We start from the raw sequence: 18,851 nt of genomic DNA on the forward strand, positions 1-18,851 counted from the left end.
GGTCTCTTTGGCCTTAGTTATTCCCGACTAAGAGAATGTTTTGGTACGGACGGCTATGGTGAAATATTTTGATTAGAAGATGCGCAGGATTGGTGTATAAGAAACTGTTATTTCAGGGCCCTATAGTATAGTAGTGGAAGATAAACATTAGTAGAAAAATAGAAATGCTGTACAGCGATTTACTTTAGCAAAAAAGTTATCTATATGTATTAAACAAGAATCACATTTTTAACAAATGTGCCACTTACCTGGCATCTGCAATTGTTGCTCGGACAACTGCCCACATCACAACAAAAATTGCAGGGAATCCTAAATGTAAAAGAACAGAATACATGTAATGAATTCACTGTAAAATATGTGTGAAAGTTCAAACAACGCTAATACAATTCAATCATTGTTTCATCCGCGGTACTGAATATAGTTGTACCTTTTAAGATCCACTAATATATACATGAGAAAGACATTGACCTCGATTATAATTTTAAATCCATTGTTATGGAGGTGGCAATAAAGAAATTAGTGTACCTCAAAAAACAAGCACTGCTAATATTAATAGGTCAGGCTTATAATTGAAAGCGCCTCGTTTGTCATGGTTTTAGGCACACAATAACTCATTATGCATGCACTCTGTCACTCTTCTTTGCACACAAGCCTCCAATCATTCACTCAGTGACTGATTCTTGCATTGAACAACTTACAAATGCAAACTAACTCGGCAACATATGCGAGCTAAATTAAAAGAAAGAAAAAGAAAACATGCCGACTAAACATGATGGGTATATGCAGGCATTACCAAAATTAAACATAGCAGCAGATGGCTTTCATGTAATGTTATTGTCCATAGTGTAACATTGTTTTAAAGTTGCATCATGGCCACTATTTTGGCAGCTGACATGTTGACCATGTTCCAAGAGTAAAACATTATATTAATATAACTCCATGATGGTTGCATGGTTTAGAGGCAATGGCTGTGTGGAGTTCAGTGTATGCAAAGGAAATGAGCATCAAGAAAGCAGCCAGAAAGCACTGTTTTGGAAGTTGCCATATACTCTGAAAAATGAAAAAAGATGAGAAGGAAAGAAATGAAAGAGGATCTATAAAGAGAAAGCAGAAATCCGAAGGATTCGCCACAAGCCCTGTGTTGGACTTGGCCCTTTTTGCCGGGTCATCCCTGAACTTTTTGCCTTCCTCCTCTATTTTTTCTGACCCATTGTTGGTTGTTTTATGACTCTGGGAACTTTACCACTGCTGATCAGTGGTAAAGTGCACATGCTCTCCCTATTGTAAATTGATGTATGCATTCGTGATTCCGTGATTGGCTTGTTTGGTTTACTTGTCAGACCCTAGTACAGTGCACTAAGAGTGCCTGGGGCTTATAAACCAGATGCTGCTGGTGGGCTTGCAGCACTGGGTGTGCCACCCACAGAAGCGGCCTTGTAAAATGTGACATTTCATCAGAAACATTTTGTCACTCACAGAGCAGGAGATCCTATGGTTGAAGTGGGTTGACCAGTTGTCTCCTATTGTTTACAGCCAAGGATAGAGGTTAAATAACATCTATACTGGCCAGTCGCAGAAACATTCTGATGCAAACATGCCCAATGAATAAGGATGTGCAAGTGCAAGTGTGTAAAAGTCTCATCCTCCTCAACTCCTTTTGTATTCTATTTGGAAGATTTATAAAGTGCATAGCTAGTCTACCAGGGCTCCCTAGTGCTGTCTGAACTAGCTAAAGTACAAATACCTCAGGCGACTACGGGAAAAGATGGGTTTTTAATTTCTTTCTAAAGATGTTGCCATGAAAATTGTGAGGAGAGCTGTCAAGTTGGGTCTCTCTCTCTCTCTCTCTCTCTCTCTCTCTCTATCTCCTTCTCTCTTTCTCTCCCCTCTCTCCCTCCCTCCAAAATATATATATATATATATATATATATATATATATATATATTCACTGAAAAAAACCCATAGATTTCACAGACGTTATAGTTAAAAATTTGCATTTAAAAAACCTTAGAAATTCACTGAAAAAACCATGGGTTTCACACACTTTATAGTTAAAAATTAGCATTTAAAAAACCTTAGAAATTCACTGAAAAAACTATAGGTTTCACACATGTTATAGTTAGCTGGACATTTCACTCATACAAAACCATTGAAATTCCCCCGTTATAGTTAGTTTAGTTAACTATAATTCGGGCGCCCGCAATGCACTGCTGATGACGTCACATACTTCATCACTTATGACATGGTCAGTGACATCACTCGTGACATCACTGATGACATCTCAAATGAGATGCGCCAGGGGGCTGCCTTGCAGAGAGGTGTTAAAAGGGGCGTGGCCTCTTTACAGGTCTCTGCAAGGCAGCCCCCTTGTGCGTTTGCAGAGGGGGAACTAATTCTTCTTGAATACTGAGGGTCCCTGGGGGCCAACTAGCCCACCAGGAACCTCCAGTATGTGCCAGAGGGCTGCATTGCAGAAAGGTGTAAAAAGGGGCATGGCCTCATTACACTTCTCCGCAATGCATCCCCCTGGTGTGTTTGCAGAGGGGGAACTAATTCCCCTTGCATACTGGGGGTCCCTGGGGGCCAACTAGCCTACCAGGAACCTCCTGTATGCGCCAGAGGGCTGTGTTGCACAGAGGTGTAATGAAGCTCGCCCCTTTTTACATCTCTTTGCAACGCAGCCCCTTGGTGTGTTTACAGAGGGGGAACTAATTCCCCTTGCATATTGGGGGTCCCTGGGGGCCAACTAGCCTAGCAGGAACCTCCAGTATACACCAGGGAGCTGCATTGCAGAGAGGTGTAGCGAGGCCATGCCCCTTTTTACAACACTCTGCAAAGCAGCTCCGTGGAACTTACTGGAGGTACCTGGTGAGCTAGTTGGCCCCCAGGGACCCCAGTATTCAAGGGATATTGCTTCCCCCTCTGCAAACGCGCAAGGTGGCGCATTTGCAGAGTGGTGCAGGGAGGGGGCAGGGCTTGAGGTGACAGATTGTACTTCTCTGCAATTGCGCCCCCTGGTGCGTTTGCAGAGGGGGAACTAATTCCCTTTGAATACTGGGGGTCTCCAGTATGCGTCAGGGGGCTACGTTGCACAGAGGTATAATGGGGCCCGCCCCTTTTTACACCTCTCTGCAACACAGCCTCCTGGCACGTTTACAGAGGGGGAACTAATTCCCATTGCATATTGGGGGTTCCTGGGGCCAACTAGCCCATAAGGAAGCTCCAGTATGCGCCAGGGAGCTGCATTGCAGAGAGGTGTTATGAGGCCCCGCCCCTTTTTACACCTCTCTGCAACACAGCCCCCTGGCGCATTTACAGAGGGGGAACTAATTACCCTTGCATATTGGGGGTCCCTGAGGGCCAACAAGCCCACCAGGAACCTCCAGTATGCGTCATGGGGCTGCGTTGAAGAGAGGTGTAAAAAGGGGCGTGGCCTCTTAACACATCTCTGTAAGTCAGCCCCGTGGCGCATACTGGAGGTTGTTGGTGGGCTACTTGGGCCCCAGAGACCCCCAGTATTCAAGGGGAATTAGTTCCCCCTCCGCGTTTGCAGAGTGGTGCCTTAATTTTTTGGGTGGGATCGGCAGTGTACGCATACCCGCGATTTAAAAAAATATATATATTATTTTTTTTGGGCCTTGGGGGTCCTTGTGGGACCCCCTGAGCAGGCCTAGTGGGTCAGGGTGTTTCTACTCTGCCCCCTTTTCTTTGTTTTTACCTTTGTTTCTCTGTTTTCTTGTATATATATTCACTGAAAAAACCATAGGTTATAGACCATATATAGTTAGGAATTAGCATTTAGAAAACCTTATTTTACTCACACAAAACCATTGAAATTCCATATATAGTTAGTTGCACTAACTATATATCGTGCACCCGCAATCCACTGCTGATGATGTCACATATTACATCATTCATGACATGGTCAGTGACATCACTGATGACATCACTGATGACATCTCAAATGACATCACTGATGACATCACTGATAACAACATCCAGTGATTTTATGTTTCTGTAAAGTTTAAATATGTCTTACATATTGAAGAATGAGTGGATGTATAAGTGTCTGGACGAAGGATTTAGTAGGTGCATGACTGACTGTATGAGTGAGTGATTAAATGTGTCTCACTGAGTGCATGGGTTAGTGACTAAACTGTCTTAATTTGTGCATCATTATGTCTGTTGTTCTGTAAACTGTTGCATGTGTTGATCAATAGCTATATGAGTAACTATATGGGTTATTGATTGATTGTCCAAGTTTTTGTATGGGAGACTGAGTGTGTGTGTGTGGCTGCCTGGGAGGTGTGTGACTCTGTGCAGATCAATGTGTACTTATATCAATGATTGTATAACAAGGTAAGTATGTGTTAGTATATGTTTGAAAATATAAGGTGCTCTATGTTTAACTATATAGACAAGAAAATGGAAGTGTGATTGATTCTTTACAGGACTGACTAGGTGTGTGAGTAACTCCATGGATGAGTGGCAGAGTGTGAGTGTCTGTATAGGTGTATGAGTGCATATGATAGTGTTGTAAAGATGAGTGATTGTATGTATGAATGATTGTATGGGTGAATGAGTGAATGTGTGTGTAGACGTAGGAATCAGTGAGTACATATGTAGTAACTAGTATTGGTGTGTCAATGGTTTCAAAAATTATACTCTGTATTTAACACTGGGTGAAACAGAGGTTATATTAAAATATGAGGAGATGCATTGTATTGTCACATGAATGATATCATTAGTGATGTGGTCATTGATGTCAAATGAGATGTCATCAGTGATGTCATCAGTGATGTCATTTGAGATGTCATCAGTGATGTCATCAGTGATGTCACTGACCATGTCATGAATGATGTAATATGTGACATCATCAGCAGTGGATTGCGGGTGCGCGATATATAGTTAGTGCAACTAACTATATATGGAATTTCAATGGTTTTGTGTGAGTAAAATAAGGTTTTCTAAATGCTAATTCCTAACTATATATGGTCTATAACCTATGGTTTTTTTCAGTGAATTTTCAAGGTTTTGTAAATGCTAATTCCTAACTATATATGGTCTATAACCTATGGTTTTTTCAGTGAATTTCATTGGTTTTTTAACAGCTAATATCTGTAGCTGTAAAATGTATTCTTCTTTAAATCCAAAAATATATTTTATATGTTTATTAATAATTTTTTTTTTTTATATTTTTTTTTCTTCGTTCCCGCTTCGCGAATCGGGAAGCTTCCCGTTAGCTGACCTTGATGCCGCGAAATAGACCGCGAGCCGGTAAACGTTTCTTTACCGCAACTGCCGCGTTAGAAAACAACATCATGACGCCTCCCGTCCGCATGACGTTTCGCGTTGTCGCGTGATACGTCATATGACGTGCTACGTTAGCGAACTGGTACGCTTACCGAGTCGCAAAGCACAGGTTTCTGGAAGCAAACCGGGAGGCCCTGCAAAGCGCTTAACGTAAACACAGCAGGTCATGTGACTTGGTAATAACACTTTTCATTGGTTCATTTCACTGTTGGTTTCCTAATGATGTAAGACTAGGTCATATAATCTAAAATGAACACTTTTCATTGGTTGAGAACTATTGTTTTTCCCAAATGATGAAAATCCCTCCTTCTTTCCTCACTCTGACTTTCATCATTGTGAGAGAAAGACCCTTTGTTACCAGTGAGCAATGGCTTCTTTAGTAGCTTCAGCTGGTGCTTCCCCACCACCTCCACCACATCCAAGGAAGAGTGGACCACCTGCTCAAGTTATTATTCAGCAAGAAGAGGAAGAAGAGGAACAGGACGACGAGCACGAAGAGAGGCACTTTTTGCCTGAGGAGCCCAGGACGTCTCACCGGAAAGAAAACTTCATTTGGCAATTTTTTTAAATTCCCAAAGGTCAGAAAAAAGTAAATGCAAGATACGTAACTTGCCTTATATGTCAAGATAGACTGTCCAGAGGGACCGACAAAAAATACAGTTTCGGAAACTACACAATGCATCGCCATATGACTAGGTGGCATCCTAACAACTACAGTGCTGCACAGTTTCGTAACGACCTAGATAATCTCCCTATTATGGCCAGAAGATCTGTTGTACCGGAAGTAACGGGACCAGAGGGCAGGGAGATGGTGCCAAATATTCAAACGAGATTTCATGAAGTAAAACACGTCTGCGTACATTGCAATGGATTCATTTGCTACGGAGAAAGAAGCATCACTCTGATCAACAGAGCTATTGACTATCATATGCAAGTTTGTACGAAACGCCCCAAATAATAAATACTTTTTTTTTGTTTTGTTGCTCCTGTTGAGCCCTTTACAATGAATCGTTTTCATTGCCCCCTGCAAGAAAAACCCAAAAAAATATAAAACTGTTCAGAAAAATTCAAAAAAAGTAAAAAAATGTTCAGAAAAATAATAAAAAAAATATAAAACAACAAAAACAATAAAAAAAAAAGTTCTTTTCAGAACTACCTCCCCGTTATTAAAAAATTGGTACAATATTTGGAACTGTGCCAACCTCTATTTCTCGTAGTTCGCTTCCCAGTTCGCTCGCCGGTACGCGAACCGGAAGTGAACCAAAAATTTTTTTAAAAAAAAAGAACAGTAAGTATAAGGGAAGGAAACAGACACTTATGTTAAAAGAAAGACAGCTATAGGGGAGTAAACTAGAGATACTATTACCCGTAATCCACTGCTGATGATGTCACATATTACATCATTCATGACATGCTCAGTGACATCATCAGCAGAGGATTGCGGGTTTTTTGGCAACGTGCCTTATCCACGGTTTAATAACGCTGCCTTTTGCTTTATATAAGTTTTCAAATTGTATGAAATATATACCAATAGGTCGTTATGAACCTTTAGGTAGTGCTTTTCTTCATGAGGTCTGGTCGCTTCCATACACATACAGATGTTTCAAAGATGATCAAGAAGTTTATCTGAATGGAGAGGAATGCACTGAGACGCCAGATCATTCACTAATGTGTAGGCACATACAGTTACACGGTTCATGCAACAAACACCGACCAAATATGGCTTGCATGTTGCAAGGCACGCCAGTTCCTGCTATCATCCCCACGTTCAAGTTGTTGGAAAATGGTAGTTATTTGATGCTCAATAATGAAGATTGTTCTGGGTTAATTAAAAGTATTCCTTTTATCGTAACAGTAAGTGAACGGGTTATTTGCTGCAGAAATGTTCTATTTCCTCCCACACATGAACATAGGGAGTTTTCAATCTGGCCACAAATACCAACCTTGGGAGCACATTTCAACGGCATGGCAAGAATAAGAGCTCTTTTGTCTCAGAGAGAGGTGGCCTTGAGTTCGGCCCGTGAAACTTTCGTGCTTCACATAGCGAACACCCGTACAGAGGTGCAGACCCTTTTAAATACTGATTCGCCTTTGCATTTCAGCGACATGGTTCGGACTATCTTTAACGCGTCCTCCACAAAGGCCCTGGCGCACTTTTTTAAAGTTGTTACCAGTGGTCTCGTGACTTCATTTGAGAAAATCTTTGGAGTCATCCCTGCTTTCTTTCATTCTATTTTTTCCACTCTGCTTCGTGGATTCCCATTTTTACTTGCATTACCAGCGGACGCTCTTGTGCTTTTTTACATTTTTAAATATGGATGTCCCTCCTGTGCAAGCTCCCGCCCTGCAGCTGCTGACACTGTTCCGCAATCGCATGCTAGAATATTATGGCACAATGCCGTTGGCGATATTAAGCACGGCATATGGATTATCTTTTCGATTCTCCTACTTCACCTGTGTCCAGCCTGTATTTCACTGCCTGACCTGTGATTTCGATTGGGCCATTGATTTGTGTCTCTGCGGACCGGTTTCTCCTGACGTCGACTTTAATCAGCTGATGACTCCTATCATTACTCACGAGTTGGTTTGTCCTGGCGAAAGGATTATGGCTGTGGCATTGATGCATGGACTAATTGGTCCCTGGAATTTACTGGCGGCAACACAGTCTTTCTTGGAACAGAGCTTTCTTGAAAACCCACCGAGCTGTCCTCTGATGGGGATAGAGGATCCGGTGCTGGGAGAGCACGTATGTTCTTTTCCGCTTTTAAATTGGATGGCTGAACTCTTTTCGGATGAAGACGGTGACTTCCTATTGGAGGCTGTTGCAGCTTATTTTGCATACACAGTTATGTCATAGACCTTTTTCATGTTTGATATGCTGAGTACTAGCATTTCATTGACAATTCATTGACTTATTTGTCAAGTTTTTATTATTTAGCTTGCCTATTGGCTTAAGACTCGATAAAGTACTTGGCTGTTTTATTTTTCTTTAGCATTAAATTTTCCTAGTTTTTAATGTTTTACCTTGCGGACCGTCCACATATAAAGTTGCAATCTGCTCTCATGAGATGGCACTTGTATTATCTTATTCAGTTCGTTTTCGGATCATGGGGAGGTGTCATCTAGGTCCTGGATATCTTTACACCGTGTTAAGTTAGCATGGGCTCATTACCGGTTTAAACGCCATTTTTCCTTTTTTGCAACTTCTGCACACGACACTTAGTTGTTGCTTTAGCTTTCAACCTAGTAGTTCATCGTGGTTTACATGAGAATAATATGTTATTGCTCTACTATCCGCTTTGCTTGTTAAACTATATCTGTACAGCGAGTGCTGAAGTTTCAAGAACAACACGATACAGAATTGTTATGAGGTCTGATCTCCACGACTTCATACTCATAACATAAGTGCAGCTTCTGCCAATTCTGGGCATGAGGCGGGTTTTATATTGCTTTGCCGAACACACATACACAACACTTGATGCGGTTCACATGAAGAGAGAGCTGGTGTATGCTGATGTGATTCCTTCAAATCTAAGACACTAAAGTATGGGCACGCCCTAAACCAACACAAACAGACCTTCTTAGCAAATAATATAATATGTGTATTAGGGAGGGTGAGATATAAGCAGCCGTGGGCCGTGGAGGGAGTTACGGTGGGGCAGGGAGGCGGGGAGGGGGAGGGGCAGGGTGGAGCCCTCTCCACCCTGCCCCTCCCCCTCCCCGCCTCCCTGCCCCACCGTAACTCCCTCCACGGCCCGTGGCTGCTTATAAGTGTTGCTAACTCTTATTCATTTACAGCATGTTAACATACTGTCACCATTCGCTTTTTATGTACTAGTAACTATGCTGGTAATTTTGCTACTGATAATATGTGTACTTGTATTATCTAAGATACTACGCCTGAGAAGACGGCATTAGTAAATAAACATTTCAAATACACATGTGTTCTTCTTAACTCCATGTTCTGGTTTCTAAGAAATATATAACGACCGACTGTTCATGAGTTCCACGTATCCTGAGGTACTATAAGTTCATATTCTGGATTGTCTAAACATTGAGAGTTTGTTATATCCAATGTGACACTGTACCTAGCTTGCTAAGGGGTTTTTGATTACTAAGGTGAGTTTTGGGACACCCTAATTCGCCGAGGTTCCAATCCTCTGTCCACAGTTCTGTGTGAGAACAGAAACCCTGCGACAGGGGCACCCCCGACCCTTGCTGGAGCTTCATCACACTTGCGATACAACTCCAGCAATGCGCCACCTTTACGGCACAGATACATCACGCATCTGTGCTGTTTTTGCCCCATGATGCGCCACATTGTAAATGCAGCACACCAAAGGTGACGGAACAGCGGCACAGAATGACTAACACATCCCTGGTGATGCGCCAGTCATCATAAATCTATCCCTATGCTTCTTATCTTGTTAGAGATGAACCGCCATATGTATCATCAAAGTTTTTTGCATTTCCTAAATAGCGAAGTTTAAGGAATAAATAGCGATTCTTTACCATTCCTAGTTTGCGATGAGCTATTTGCTAATTACAAATTACCCATTCATTTCCTTCATTTCCATAGGGCGGTTGGACTCACTTTTAGCTCGAACGGCTGAATGGATTTCCACGAAACTTGGCAAAATTGTAGGGACTGGTAGCCCGATGTGCCTTTGCTATGTCTCAAGATATATGCTCCAGTGGTTTTTACGAAAATTAACTTTGAAAAATATATATTGGGCTACATTGGCCTATATATATGTTGGAGCCCAAATGTAGCCCAATGTAGCCCAATGAAGCCCAATGAAGCCCAATGTAGCCCAATGTAGCCCAAAGATGGCCGCCAGAGACAAAAAAAACAAATGTAGCCCAAATATCAGCCAGATGTAGCCCAACTATAGCCCAGTGACAGAATGACCAATCAGCTTTGCAAACCTCCGTTACGCGAAGCGGAGCGCTGTTACAGATATATATCTTTTTTTGAACGTTAATTTCTCAAAATCCACTGGAGCACATATATTGAGACCTAGCAAAGGCACATCGGGCTACCAGTCCCTAATATTTTACCAAGTTTCGTGCAAATCCATTCAGCCGTTCGATTATTATTATTTTTTTTTTTTTTGCCCCGCGGGGCCCTTTTAAAACCTCCACATCAAACCTAGGGGGTCAGCGAGGATCTACTATGCCCCCTTATGGTCATTTGCCCCTTCGCTTTGGCCTCCTCTTGTCTCTCGATCCTACCGAGAGACAAGATGGCGGCCGCTACGGACTGTTTGGAATGTTTACAGACGCCGGAGAACCAATCAGCTTCGCTTCACAAAGCTCCGTTGCGCGAAAAGTACGCGTACTGGAGCGCTGCCCAGTCCGCTGTTACAGATATATATCTTTTTTTAAACGTTAATTTCTCAAAATCCACTGTAGCACATATATTGAGACCTACAAAAGGCACATCGGGCTACCAGTCCCTACAATTTTGCCAAGTTTCGTGCAAATCCATTCAGCCGTTCGGGCTAAAAGTGAGGCCAACCGCCCTATGGAAAACTCAATGTTAAAAACACGTTTTGGGACCCCCCTTTTTTCTCGACCCCCCCTGGACGAACCCCCCCCCAATTTTCAGGGGCTGCTCAGAAACAAATGTGCCATTTTCCTGAAAATTTCAGCCAATTCCGTCCACAAACGCCAAAGTTATTTGACATAGAATTTTCAAAAATCCCATAGAGAAAAAATCCTAACTATATATACCTACTGGCGACCGCCAGTAGGTAATATATATATATATATATATATATATATATATATATATATATATATATATATTACCTACTGGCGGTCGCCAGTAGGTATATATAGTTAGGATTTTTTTCCTATGGGATTTTTGAAAATTCTATGTTAAATAACTTTGGCGTTTGAGGACGGAATTGGCTGAAATTTTCTGGAAAATGGAACATTTTGTTTCTGAGCAGCCCCTGAAAATTTGGGGGGGTTTCGTCAAGCGGGGGCCGAGAAAAAAGGGGGGTTCCAAAACGTGTTTTTAACATTGAGTTTTCCATAGGGCGGTTGGACTCACTTTTAGCTCGATCGGCTGAATGGATTTCCACGAAACTTGGCAAAATTGTAGGGACTGGTAGCCCGATGTGCCTTTGCTATGTCTCAAGATATATGCTCCAGTGGTTTTTACGAAAATTAACTTTGAAAAATATATATTGGGCTACATTGGGCTATATATATGTTGGAGCCCAAATGTAGCCCAATGTAGCCCAATGAAGCCCAATGAAGCCCAATGTAGCCCAAAGATGGCCCCCAGAGACAAAAAAAAACAAATGTAGCCCAAATATCAGCCAGATGTAGCCCAACTATAGCCCAGTGACAGAATGTCCCAGAGTGTTTTAAAGAACAACTAGAACGCTAACAGTCTTACTTATGACAAAAGTATGGCACACCTGAAGTCATCTTGATTGGAATAAAGTGGTAACACTTAATACATTTAATTTGAAAAGGAACAAAGTAAGGGGTTTCATTTTGCCATAGAAATGTTATATATATATATATATATATATATATATATATAATATATATATATATATTACCTACTGGCGGTCGCCAGTAGGTATATATAGTTAGGATTTTTTTCCTATGGGATTTTTGAAAATTCTATGTTGAATAACTTTGGCGTTTGAGGACGGAATTGGCTGAAATTTTCTGGAAAATGGAACATTTTGTTTCTGAGCAGCCCCTGAAAATTTGGGGGGGTTTCGTCAAGCGGGGGCCGAGGAAAAAAGGGGGTCCCAAAACGTGTTTTTAACATTGAGTTTTCCATAGGGCGGTTGGACTCACTTTTAGCTCGAACGGCTGAATGGATTTCCACGAAACTTGGCAAAATTGTAGGGACTGGTAGCCCGATGTGCCTTTGCTATGTCTCAAGATATATGCTCCAGTGGTTTTTACGAAAATTAACTTTGAAAAATATATATTGGGCTACATTGGGCTATATATATGTTGGAGCCCAAATGTAGCCCAATGTAGCCCAATGAAGCCCAATGAAGCCCAATGTAGCCCAAAGATGGCCGCCAGAGACAAAAAAAACAAATGTAGCCCAAATATCAGCCAGATGTAGCCCAACTATAGCCCAGTGACAGAATGTCCCAGAGTGTTTTAAAGAACAACTAGAACGCTAACAGTCTTACTTATGACAAAAGTATGGCACACCTGAAGTCATCTTGATTGGAATAAAGTGGTAACACTTAATACATTTAATTTGAAAAGGAACAAAATAAGGGGTTTCATTTTGCCATAGAAATGTTATATATATATATATATATATATATATATATATATATATATATATTCACTGAAAAAACCATAGGTTATAGACCATATATAGTTAGGAAATAGCATTTAGAAAACCTTATTTTACTCACACAAAACCATTGAAATTCCATATATAGTTAGTTGCACTAACTATATATCGCGCACCTGCAATCCACTGCTGATGATGTCACATATTACATCATTCATGACATGGTCAGTGACATCACTGATGACATCACTGATGACATCTCAAATGACATCACTGATGACATCACTGATGACATCTCATTTGACATTACTGATCACATCACTGATGACATCATTCATGTGATGATACAATGAACCTCTTCAGACTCTAATATAACCTTAGATACACTCAGTGTAAACAGACACTCACAGACTGTCACTCATCCATGGAGTTACTCACACACCTAGTCAGTCTTGCAAAGAATCAATCACACCTCGATTTCCTCAACTATATAGTTATACACACCTTACTTATTGGAACATATAATAACACATATTTACTCTGTTATACAATCCCTGATACAAGTTCACAATAATCCATACAGCCACTCACACATTCACTGGCTCTTATGCACAGTTATTTATATATGTCAACTATCACATGTACTGTGTTTTACATATGTACTTACTTTGACATGTAGCACTGAGATATCCATTCACTCACCAATACACTCATGCACACAGTCAACCGCCCATACAGATGTTTCCACATGCACTTTTGAACCCATACATCTAGTGAATCAACTGCTCACACATCTATGCACAGAGTCATACACCTCCCAGACACCCACACACACACTCAGTCTCCCATACAAATACTTGGGCAACTAATCAATAACCCATATAGTTAGTCATATAGCTAATGATCAACACATGCATCAGATTACAAAACAACAGACACAATGATGCACAATTTAAAACAGTTTAGTCACTAACCCATGCACTCAGTGAGACACATTTAATCACTCACTTATACAGTCAGTCATGCACCTACTAAATCCTTCATCCAGACACTTATACATCCACTCATTCTTCAATATGTAAGACATATTTTAACTTTACAGAAGCATACAGTCACTGGATGTTGTCATCAGTGATGTCATCAGTGATGTCATTTGAGATGTCATCAGTGATGTCATCAGTGATGTCACTGACCATGTCATGAATGATGTAATATGTGACATCATCAGCAGTGGATTGCAGGTGCGCGATATATAGTTAGTGCAACTAACTATATATGGAATTTCAATGGTTTTGTGTGAGTAAAATAAGGTTTTCTAAATGCTATTTCCTAACTATATATGGTCTATAACCTATGGTTTTTTCAGTGAATTTTCAAGGTTTTGTAAATGCTAATTCCTAACTATATATGGTCTATAACCTATGGTTTTTTCTGTGAATTTCATTGGTTTTTTAACAGCTAATATCTGTAGCTGTAAAATGTATTCTTCTTTAAATCCAAAAATATATTTTATATGTTTATGAATAATTTTTTTTTAAAATATTTTTTTTTCTTCGTTCCCGCTTCGCGAATCGGGAAGCTTCCCGTTAGCTGACCTTGATGCCGCGAAATAGACCGCGAGCCGGTAAACGTTTCTTTACCGCAAGTGCCGCGTTAGAAAACAACATCGTGACGCCTCCCGTCCGCATGACGTTCCACGTTGTCGCTTGATACGTCATATGACGTGCTACGTTAGCAAACTGGTACGCGAAGCGAGTGCCAAAGCGCAGGTTTCTGGAAGCAAACCGGGAGGCCCTGCAAAGCGCTTAACGTAAACACAGCAAGTCATGTGACTTGGTAATAACACTTTTCATTGGTTCATTTCACTTTTGGTTTCCTAATGATGTAAGACTAGGTCATATAATCTAAAATGAACACTTTTGATTGGTTGAGAACTCTTGTTTTTCCCAAATGATGAAAATCCCTCCTTCTTTCCTCACTCTGACTTTCATCATTGTGAGAGAAAGACCCTTTGTGATCACTGAGCAATGGCTTCTTTAGTAGCTTCAGCTGGTGCTTCCCCACCACCTCCACCACATCCAAGGAAGAGTGGACCACCTGCTCAAGTTGTAATTCAACAAGAAGAAGAAGAAGAGGAACAGGAGGACGAGCACGAAGAGAGGCAGTTTTTGCCTGAGCAGCCCAAGACGTCTCACCGGAAAGAAAACTTCATTTGGCAATTTTTTAAAATTCCCAAAGGTCAGAAAAAAGTAAATGCAAGATACGTAACTTGCCTTATATGTCAAGATAGACTGTCCAGAGGGACCGACAAAAAATACAGTTTCGGAAACTACACAATGCATCGCCATATGACTAGGTGGCATCCTAACAACTACAGTGCTGCACAGTTTCGGAACGACCTAGATAATCTCCCTATTATGGCCAGAAGATCTGTTGTACCGGAAGTAACGGGACCAGAGGGCAGGGAGATGGTGCCAAATATACAAATGAGATTTGGTGAAGTAAAACACACCTGCGTATTTTGCGATGGATTCATTTCCTACGGAGAAAGAAGCATCACTCTGATCAACAGAGCTATTGACTATCATATGCAAGTTTGTCCGAAACGCCCAAAATAATAAATACTTCTTTTTTTTGTTTTGTTGCTCCTGTTGAGCCCTTTACAATGAATCGTTTTCATTGCCCCCTCCAAGAAAAACCCAAAAAAATATAAAACTGTTCCGAAAAATTCAAAAACAGTAAAAAAATGTTCAGAAAAATAAAAAAAAAAGTTCTTTTCAGAACTACCTCCCCGTTATTAAAAAATTGGTACAATATTTGGAACTGTGCCAACCTCTATTTCTCTTAGTTCGCTTCCTAGTTCGCTCGCTGGTACGCGAACTGGAAGCGAACCAAAAACAGTAAGTATAAGGGAAGGAAACACACACTTATGTTAAAAGAAAGACAGCTATAGGGGAGTAAACTAGAGATACTATTACCCATAATCCACTACTGATGATGTCACATATTACATCATTCATGACATGCTCAGTGACATCATCAGCAGAGGATTGCGGGTTTTTTGGCAACATGCCTTATCCACGGTTTAATAACGCTGCCTTTTGCTTTATATAAGTTTTCAAATTGTATGAAATATATACCAATAGGTCTTTATGAACCTTTAGGTAGTGCTTTTGTTCATGAGGTCTGGTCGCTTCCATACACATACAGATGTTTCAAAGATGATCAAGAAGTTTATCTGAATGGAGAGGAATGCACTGAGACGCCAGATCATTCACTAATGTGTAGGCACATACAGTTACACGATTCATGCAACAAACACCGACCAAATATGGCTTGCGTGTTGCAAGGCACGCCAGTTCCTGCTATCATCCCCACGTTCAAGTTGTTGGAAAATGGTAGTTATTTGATGCTCAATAATGAAGATTGTTCTGAGTTAATTAAAAAGTATTCCTTTTATCGTAACAGTAAGTGAACGGGTTATTTGCTGCAGAAATGTTCTATTTCCTCCCACACATGAACATAGGGAGTTTTCAATCTGGCCACAAATACCAACCTTGGGACACGTTTCAACGGCATGACAAGAATAAGAGCTCTTTTGTCTCAGAGAGAGGTGGCCTTGAGTTCGGCCCGTGAAACTTTCGTACTTCACATAGCGAACACCCGTACACAGGTTTGCCTTTCAATTTCAGCAACATGTTTCCGACTATCTTTAACGCATCCTCCACAAAATCCCTGGCACACTTTTTTAAAGTTGTTACCAGTGGTCTCGTGACTTCATTTGAGAAAATCTTTGGAGTCATCCCTGCTCCCTTTCATTCCATTTTCTCCACTCTGGTTCGTGGATTGCATTTTTACTTGCATTACCAGCGGACGCTCTTGTGCTTTTTTACATTTTTAAATATGGATGTCCCTCCTATGCAACCTCCGACCCTGCAGCTGCTGACACTGTTCCGCAATCGCATGCTAGAATATTATGGCACAATGCCGTTGGCGATATTAAGCACGGCATATGGATTATCTTTTCGGTTCTCCTACTTCACCTGTGTCCAGCCTGTATTTCACTGCCTGACCTGTGATTTCGATTGGGCCATTGATTTGTGTCTCTGCGGACCGGTTTCTCCTGACGTCGACTTTAATCAGCTGATGACTCCTATCATTACTCACGAGTTGATTTGTCCTGGCGAAAGGATTATGGCTGTGGCATTGATGCATGGACTACTTGGTCCCTGGAATTTACTGGCGGCAGCACAGTCTTTCTTGGAACACAGCTTTCTTGAAAACCCACCGAGCTGTCCTCTGATGGTGATAGAGGATCCGGTGCTGGGAGAGCACGTATGTTCTTTTCCGCTTTTAAATTGGATGGCTGAACTGTTTTCGGATGAAGACGGTGACTTCCTATTGGAGGCTGTTGCAGCTTATTTTGCATACACAGTTATGTCATAGACCTTTTTCATGTTTGATATGCTGAGTACTAGCATTTCATTGACAATTCATTGACTTATTTGTCAAGTTTTTATTATTTACCTTGCCTATTGGCTTAAGACTCGATAAAGTACTTGGCTGTTTTATTTTTCTTTAGCATTGAATTTTCCTAGTTTTTAATGCTTTACCTTGCGGACCGTCCACATATAAACTTGCAATCTGCTCTCATGAGATGGCACTTCTATTATCTTATTCAGTTCGTTTCCGGATCATGAGGAGGTGTCATCTAGGTCCTGGATATCTTTACACCGTGTTAAGTTAGCATGGGCTCATTACCGGTTTAAACGCCATTTTTCCTTTTTTGCAACTTCTGCACACGACACTTAGTTGTTGCTTTAGCTTTCCACCTAGTAGTTCATCGTGGTTTACATGAGAATAATATGTTATTGGTCTACTATCTGCTTTACTTGTTAAACTATATCTGTACAGCGAGTGCTAAAGTTTCAAGAACAACACGATACAGAATTGTTATGAGGTCTGATCTCCACGACTTCATACTCATAACATAAGTGCAACTTCTGCCAATTCTGGGCATGAGGCGGGTTTTATATTGCTTTGCCGAACACACATACACAACAGTTGATGCGGTTCACATGAAGAGAGAGCTGGTGTATGCTGATGTGATTCCTTCAAATCTAAGACACTAAAGTATGGACACGCCCTAAACCAACACAAAGAGACCTTCTTAGCAAATAATATAATATGTGTATTAGGGAGGGTGAGATATAAGCAGCCGCGGGCCGTGGAGGGAGTTACGATGGGGCAGGGAGGCGGGGAGGGGGAGAAGCAGGGTGGAGCCCTCTCTACCTTGCCCCTCCCCCTCCCCGCCTCCCTGCCCCACCGTAACTCCCTCCACGGCCCGCGGCTGCTTATAAGTGTTGCTAACTCTTATTCATTTACAGCATGTTAACATACTGTCACCATTCGCTTTTTATGTACTAGTAACTATGCTGGTAATTTTGCTACTGATAATATGTGTACTTGTATTCTCCACCCTGCTTCTCCCCCTCCCCGCCTCCCTGCCCCACCGTAACTCCCTCCACGGCCCGCGGCTGCTTATAAGTGTTGCTAACTCTTATTCATTTACAGCATGTTAACATACTATCACCATTCACTTTTTATGTACTAGTAACTATGCTGGTAATTTTGCTACTGATAATATGTGTACTTTTATTATCTAAGGTACTACGCCTGAGAAGACGGCATTAGTAAATAAACATTTCAAATACACATGTGTTCTTCTTAACTCCATGTTCTGGTTTCTAAGAAATATATAACGACCGACTGTTCATGAGTTCCACGTATCCTGAGGTACTATAAGTTCATATTCTGGATTGTCTAAACATTGAGAGTTTGTTATATCCAATGTGACACTGTACCTAGCTTGCTAAATAGTTTTTGATTACTAACGTGAGTTTTGGGACACCCTAATTCGCCGAGGTTCCAATCCTCTGTCCACAGTTCTGTGTGAGAACAGAAACCCTGCGACAGGGGCACCCCCGACCCTTGCTGGAGCTTCATCACACTTGCGATACAACTCCAGCAATGCGCCACCTTTACGGCACAGATACATCACGCATCTGTGCTGTTTTTGCCCCATGATGCGCCGCATTGTAAATGCAGCACACCATAGGTGATGGAACAGCGGCACAGAATGACTAACACATCCCTGGTGATGCGCCAGTCATCATAAATCTATCCCTATGCTTCTTATCTTGTTAGAGATGAACCGCCATATGTATCATAAAAGTTATTTGCATTT

The 18,851-nt window shown here is 41.3% G+C and overlaps 1 protein-coding gene across 1 annotated transcript in view; it reads right to left on the reverse strand.

Moving 5' to 3' along the window:
• PTH2R (parathyroid hormone 2 receptor) overlaps positions 1-18,851 on the reverse strand; it is a 1,143,807-nt gene that overhangs the window by 335,698 nt on the left and 789,258 nt on the right. Inside the window, exon 8 of the mRNA XM_078683683.1 lies at positions 249-309. Within this exon, the coding sequence (XP_078539809.1) occupies positions 249-309 (61 nt within the window). The remainder of the gene's footprint in view (positions 1-248; positions 310-18,851) is intronic.

Source organism: Lissotriton helveticus, chromosome 3_1, assembly GCF_964261635.1.
Source record: "Lissotriton helveticus chromosome 3_1, aLisHel1.1, whole genome shotgun sequence".
Classification (NCBI taxonomy): domain Eukaryota; kingdom Metazoa; phylum Chordata; class Amphibia; order Caudata; family Salamandridae; genus Lissotriton; species Lissotriton helveticus.